This window comes from Nicrophorus vespilloides, unplaced genomic scaffold (assembly GCF_001412225.1).
Source record: "Nicrophorus vespilloides isolate i.1.1-1 unplaced genomic scaffold, Nicve_v1.0, whole genome shotgun sequence".
Classification (NCBI taxonomy): Eukaryota; Metazoa; Arthropoda; class Insecta; order Coleoptera; family Silphidae; genus Nicrophorus; species Nicrophorus vespilloides.
This window is the reverse complement of record NW_017097850.1, coordinates 30,387-37,438: the sequence shown is the minus strand read 5'-3', so window position 1 is coordinate 37,438 and position 7,052 is coordinate 30,387. Positions and strand designations below refer to the sequence as shown.

General features: G+C 33.9%; 2 protein-coding genes across 2 annotated transcripts; both read right to left on the bottom strand.

The window, feature by feature from the left end:
* Window positions 1-227: 227 nt before the first annotated feature.
* LOC108561159 lies at window positions 228-1,177 on the bottom strand. Its single transcript, XM_017918972.1, has 3 exons — window positions 1,078-1,177; window positions 958-1,020; window positions 228-907 (listed from the first exon to the last, which is right to left on the bottom strand). The coding sequence occupies exons 1-3, from the start codon at window positions 1,147-1,149 to the stop codon at window positions 395-397; spliced, it is 648 nt and encodes a 215-aa protein (XP_017774461.1). The 5' UTR covers window positions 1,150-1,177; the 3' UTR covers window positions 228-394.
* Window positions 1,178-4,414: 3,237 nt separating this feature from the next.
* On the bottom strand, window positions 4,415-6,531 carry LOC108561158 (sporozoite surface protein 2-like). Its single transcript, XM_017918971.1, has 3 exons — window positions 6,417-6,531; window positions 6,293-6,355; window positions 4,415-6,236 (listed from the first exon to the last, which is right to left on the bottom strand). Exons 1-3 carry the CDS (start codon window positions 6,486-6,488, stop codon window positions 4,515-4,517), a joined length of 1,857 nt encoding a protein of 618 aa, XP_017774460.1. The 5' UTR covers window positions 6,489-6,531; the 3' UTR covers window positions 4,415-4,514.
* Window positions 6,532-7,052: the final 521 nt, after the last annotated feature.

The following is a 7,052-nucleotide window of genomic DNA, read 5'->3' as shown; positions in this document are numbered from 1 at the left end:
TTCATACTGTTACATGAGCATTTCATACGAAAACAACAAATTTGTATGTAAATAAAATGAACATATTTATTCTGTTGCTAATGATTTTATTACAAACATAACAAATATTTACATTAAATAAAACAAATGTAAAAATATAAATTATATATTAAGAAGTGATTACATTATTTTTTTCCTTTTTGAACTAAAATCAAGTTGGAAAAAAGTTATTTGTAAAACCCGCGAAAGAAAGTCCCGATCTACTGATTCTATCATCTACAAGCACCGTATTTACAACAAATACGTAATGTATTCGCGGGACGTGTAAAATTGAATTAGGAGCAAAATGAGTTTAACCTAATAATCACGGACAATTTAATTAAACATTTTAATAATTAATATATTTACATGATTGCTATAACTTTTTGAGAAAATGTTTTAACCGTACTGTTTCACCTTTAATAACCATGTGACGCATTTGGTAGTACATTATCATATCATTTAAATTATCAAAATATGCAGACCCGTTGAACACAAATAAACGTATGCCAACGTCATCTTTCAACACCGGTATGTGGGCAATCTTTTTCTCATCTATTTTTACCATGACCACGCAATGAAACTTAGTACTTTTTCTAAAGAAAAAGCTTCCAGGTTCGTACCGCTTTAAGAGATTTTCACCTTCGTCCCTGGACACCACCAGTACATTTAAATCCGCAATTCGTGGACGGATCAAATCTACATCAGATATTTTCTTTGGAAATTCTGTTACTTTTTGTATGACCTCATTGTTGATTTGCTGTAAATTATTCAATTTATGGAAGTTCGTCGGATTGTTTTGGATGCTTATCACAAATAGCCAAAACTTCGTCAACTGAATCATGCTCATCGTTGAATGCAAATTTTCTTTCTCTGACCAAGTCATATTCTAAAATTATTGCTTTAATTTTAACTAAAAAAGTGATTTCATCTACTCACCAGCAGTTTTTTACCCGTGATATTATTGTCGATAACAGCTTGATACGAAAATGCGTAACCATTCTACAATTGTAAATATTGCTTATAACATCTTTGTTATTTGCAAGAGCAAGATCTTACTTTGATTAGCTCTTGTGCCAACTGCTCCGAGGATAAACTCTCGATTTGGTTTCGTCTGTTTAACTTTTCCATGATCGCAGCGAAAGAAAAACAAACAAATCACGCCTATATTTAATATACGAATGAAGAATTAATAATAACTAACCAAATATCTACTGTTGCGCATGCATAAAATGATTCATATCCTTTATAATTCATTTCCATTTCTCTCCACAATCACATTTTTTTTATTTTATTTATTACCTACTATTATTACCTAGATTTTTTTTGTTGTAACTTCAAAGCTTTCAAAATCATCCATGTATTTTTGCTTTAAAATTAAAGAAACCTTTTCGAACTTTGGTGTGATAAAATTATCACATCGCTATTATCTTTTATAATTGTTTCTAAAATCGATCAATCTAACATTGTGAATATTTATCATTTTAAAATTAATCAATGTATACAATACAATACATAACAACCTTCTCGTGGTGTTACCGACGTCCAAGGTATTTGTCGCTGGGACAGTCATATTTCCGTGAAGAAGTTCTCCGTTAATCTTGGTGTATGGAGTGCAACTTGCAGATAATGTAACGTTGTAAAATTAGTAACTATTATGCTCCTCCATATAATTTAGTCTCCGAGATCGCAGTGACTCGAGATAGAACCGTGAATAAATGTTGTGGGCTCCGAAAGAGATGAGGAAAACAGGACAAACGTGGTGCTCTGTGGAAAGCAGAAGAAACGTGGAGCTCCAAGGAAAGCTAAAAGTAAGGAATTCTTTCTCACAACAGAAGGAAGTGGTGCCCAGAACCTTTAAGGACCAGCCCAGCCGAAAGTAGAAGATTTTTTTGTTACTACTATTAGTGCAAGATCATCACCCCGACGTATTATAATGAATAGATAGAGATGTTACCGAAGATCTTATGAAGAAAGTTACACGAGAGATGGATGAAGGAATAGTAAGGAAATACGATGTCAGCTCGTAAGGATGAAAGAAGAGTCAAGAGTAGAAGAGGAAGATGTGTTTTTGTAATTTTGTATATATTGGTCATCCATATAACAATTGATGAAAGCAATATTGATTTTCTTAACACTTAACTACTTATATGCTACGTATAATTACCTTTTTGCTTGAATTTTTATTATACTGCGTTAGTTTTGAATTTTTATGCAATATTTTTTAGTCGTCTAGTAACTATGAAAATGGAAATCACCAATGATTAGTTTGTGGAAGATGAGGAAATCTGTGGGGAAATTTATGCGTATAAGTTATCCGATGTAAGAAGTGATAATGAGAACTATGTTTGTCCACCAGCAAAAGATGTGGGAAGTTGAACTTTTGTATCAGTAAAGTTGCGGATGAGTTTTGCGGTTTCCTTTGAAATTAATGATCAAGAACTATTGATGAATTACAATTTTTCTTAATTAAATCTATTTACAATATATTATTTACTAATTTATCAAAGCGCACTGTTTCGCCTTTAATTTGTACGTGTCGCATTTGATAGTGCATCATCAGATCATATAAATTATCAAAATAGATTTTCTTGTACTTCATGGTAAATAAACGTATGCCATCATCTTCCTTCACCAGCGGTATGTGGACAACCTTGTTCTTATCCATTTTTACCATGAGGACGCAGTGGAAGCTATTACTTTCCCTGAAGATAAAGCTTCCAGGTTCGCATCGCTTCAAGATATTTTCACCTTCGTCCCTGGATACCTTCAATACATTTACGTACTTGTCAATTGACATACGCAATACTGGCTCAAATTGTTGGCTCTCAGTTTGCGATACATCTAAGCAAACTGAAATCACATTTTCTTCGATTGTATTTTCAACTTGTTGATCACAACCAGATTCATCATCATCATCAGTAGCATCTTTCCATTCAATCTGTGCCCCAGTCTTATCAAAATTATCACAACTTAATTGTATATTTCTTGATACCTCATCTGCAATTTTCTTCGAAAATTCCGATTCTTTGTGCATGACCTCGTTCTTGATATGTTGGAAGTCATTCAATTTATAGTAGAACTCCGTCGGATCGCTTTGCACGCTCTGCACAAATATCCAGAAATGTGTCAAATGAATCCTGTTTGATGAATGCAAGGCCTCTTTCTCTAGCCAAGTCATACTCTAAATTTAAATTCGTTAAGAATTCTGATAAACTGAAACATGTAGATTACTTACCATTAATTTTGCTCCTGTAATATCGTTATCGATAATCAAATCACTAGGGCATTGCTAAAAATTAATAACAATTTAAAATAAATCTACTTTTGGATACATATGTACATATTGGTACATATTCTTACATCGGCAAGGATTTCCGCAATCTGTTCGCACGTCAACCACTCGATTATTTTCATTTCTTTGTTCTTATCTTCCATGTTTATCCAAAATTTAATGCAAACAAGTATAACTACATTCCAAAACTGCACCTCCAGTTGATACACAAATATTTAATCATCTTAGATAAATCTATTTTTTTTACCTGATAACGATTAACAAACATGAATTATACCATTTAATGGAAGTAATAAATACTTTACAGTTGTCTATAGTGTATTGTATACATTAAAGAAGTTATATTTACTATGTATATAGAGTTGCCTGTCTCATAACAATTAGTTCTTTGCTAACCAGTTTTTTTCTTAATCTTCGGTAAGGTTTTACCATCACCTTGCATTCAATAAATTTCTGACATTCTCTTCATCGACCTATTAATTGAGCCATCTGGATAACTTTTTTCCTAATTAATTAATTAATTCTTTGATGAATTTGCCAAATATTTCTTAGTAACTTCTTCCAAGAACTATCAATTTTTTCGTACTATTGTGTTTTTCATTATACATATGCTTCGTTACCTGAAGTAAGGTTAACCAATGTATCACTATACGTAAATTTACTATTCAATTTGTATTAATTGTAAATTATATTCTATTTGCAATCTGATAATATTGTTTTCCTATGATTTGTTTATTTATTTGCAATTAATTATTGTGTCCACTCATGGATTCAAGAATAAACAATAATTGAATTTAATTTATATCTGAAACGATAATTTATTAATATTTTCTATAGATTAATATTTCCAATACTAATTAATAAAAATAATATCTGAATACGGATGTGTTTGGGTTCTTTGGTTAATAAAGTTTGTTAGTTTATTAGATTTATTTTATTTCGTAAATTAATCTACATTTATTCAAAATATTTTATAAAATTGGCTTAAAAATTATTCTATTTTTCGTTGACATAAGAAGAAGTATCTTTTTATTGTATTATTATTGTCCCTTTTAATTTACTGTTCTTTTGCAATTATAATAATCATATGGATTTATTTTTTAAATTTTTGGGCTAATAAATTTAGATCTTTACTATTATTTGTTCAATTTAAAGTAGGAATTTTATATATATACTACTGTCTTCTTGTTAGCTTAATAATTTACGTCAACATATTTCTAAATCGTATTGTGGTATTTCCCATTTTGGTGTCCTGCATTTTGTAATAATCGGCCATATCTGTCAGGTTGTCAAAGTATTTGGTTGCATCCATATTGGTAGCATCCAGATGGATACGATTATCACGCTTAACTATCGGAATATTTGCGATGTGTCCGGAATTCGTTTTTATCATCAGGACGCAGTAGTGCGTGTTGCTGGTCCTGAAGAGGAAATTACCTTGCTCGGATCTGACCAGACGATCGTTTCCAACTTGCCTAGACAAGTTGAGTATTGTGACGCGAGGTCGCCTAGGAAGTGGAGGATGCAGAAGATTCTGTATATCCTGATCAACGTCAACCGATATAACAGGTTGGTAAACTTGATCCTCCGTCAGTTGGTTATTTTCGTTGTCGTTATACCTTGGAGGCACCAGAAAGTTCGGTGGAAGCGGCAATTTATCTTCCGAAGGCATTGGTTTAGGCATAGGTAGAGGCTCATGTGGAGAAACAGGCGCAGACACATTCCTGTAAACGTTATTACCATACTCTGGCTCATCACCATCGGGTTCAAACGATTCATCGGATGCAAATGAATCATCAGCCGAAAGATAATATTCCTCGCGTTCCACATTTCCGTAGATCGGATCCTCCTGTTCGTGTTCTGGTTCTGGTTCAGGTTTGGGTTGCGACATGGGACGATTCCCTGCGAAAATATTTGAAATAAGATCGCGTTTCGCTAAGAAATTGTTGTTCGATGGTTCAGGTGGCTCAATTTTCGGTTTACCCAATCCGATAGGGTTCGGATCATTTACTTTTATTATAGGCGTTTGTTTATAGGAATAATTGTTAGATGTAGGCGGTGCGATATCCTTCGGTTTTTCCGCCGGGATAACCGGCAAAGGCTTCTTCTTAAAGACGTTCATTTCCGGAGGTTTCGGCAGATCCGGTTTAGGCGGCAATCGGTTCTTGAATGGATATGCATCCGAAGTTGCCGCACCATCTGAAACTGTCTGCTGAGGATACTCCATCTCAGAATTTTCAAAAGCAGTTCGCCCGAATGGATATTTGTTTGAAGCAGCAAATTTATCTTGGTCGTTTCTTTGAGGCTCCACTACCGGTGACGGTGGCTTTTGATTCACAATTTTGGCCCTGTTCTTGAACGGGTAAACACTGGATGTAGCAAATGGATCTACCGGCTCGTTAGCCGACATCTGTTCCTTTTCTTTGTTAGCAATTTGTTCTTCGGCACCTCTAAACTTGAACGGGTATTTGCTTGATGTCTCAAATTTCTCGCTGGTTTTACGCACTATCGAAGGTTTCGCAATATCCGCCGCTGGTTTCTGGACTTGCCTAAGTCCGAACGGATAAACGTTCGACGTTGCAAATGGTTCACTTTCCGGTGTAGTATTGACATCAGGCGTTCGTACAATATTTGGCTTCGGAGGCAAGATTTGTTGAGGAGGTTTCGGTGTCGAGATATTTGGTTTTTGCGGAAAACTATCAATGGGTTTCGGTGGAAACACAAATCTTCCTCCAGTAGTTATTGGAGGTTTCGCGAATTTCGGTTGCGGAGGTACAGGCTTTTGAATCGATGATGAATTATTACTCCTTAGTACCATTTGAGTTGGGTCGTTTTTTACTGACATAACGTATGACCAGAACTGCTGCAACTGAATTCTGGACATAACGAAACTCAGCTCGTTTTTCTCCATTTCCGTCATATTCTGAAGAGAATAATTATTTTAAGTCTTCAATTAAAAATTCTATTTCATCTACTCACCAGCATTTTTTTACCCGTGATATCCTTATCGATGATGGCTTGGTACGAAAATGCGTATCCATTCTAAAATAGTAAATAATGCAAGTTTATAACAGCTTTGTGATATGCAAGAACAAGATCTTACGTTGATTAGTTCTTGGGCCAACTGCTCCGAGGATAAACTCTCGATTTGTTTTCGTATTTTCAACTTCTCCATGATCGCAACGAAATCAACTCTAACAAACCGATGACACGCCTATATTTTTATGTACGAAATAGGAAGTGATAACTAATCTCACACCAACCGTTGCGCATGTATAAAATGATTCATATCCTTTACATTTTATTTCCATTTCATTCCACAATCACAAATTTTTAAATTTACTTATCACCTAGTTTCAAAATTAACAAACACATTAATAATTATGCTTTGCTCATTTTACGAAGCCATCAAAATCATCCAAGCATTTTCTACTCGTCGTACATTAATTAAGTTATTTTAATTAAAATTCATGCGACGCACCGAGTTTTATATTGTGAGGAACAGTTCATTGTTTCATGCAAAACTTTGCAAAGTTGAACTGTTTAGAACACTTCGTATAGAACGTTATACCTTTCTTCAATCGATAAAAATATGTATTTAAATGAATACTTTAATGACTTATTACCTACAATTTGAGAGAAGATTTTTTATAATAATTAATAATTCACCTATAACACTTTTGGACATGCTGCCGGCATTTGCTACCGTAATTTGTAAAGTGTACTATTTTATAACTGA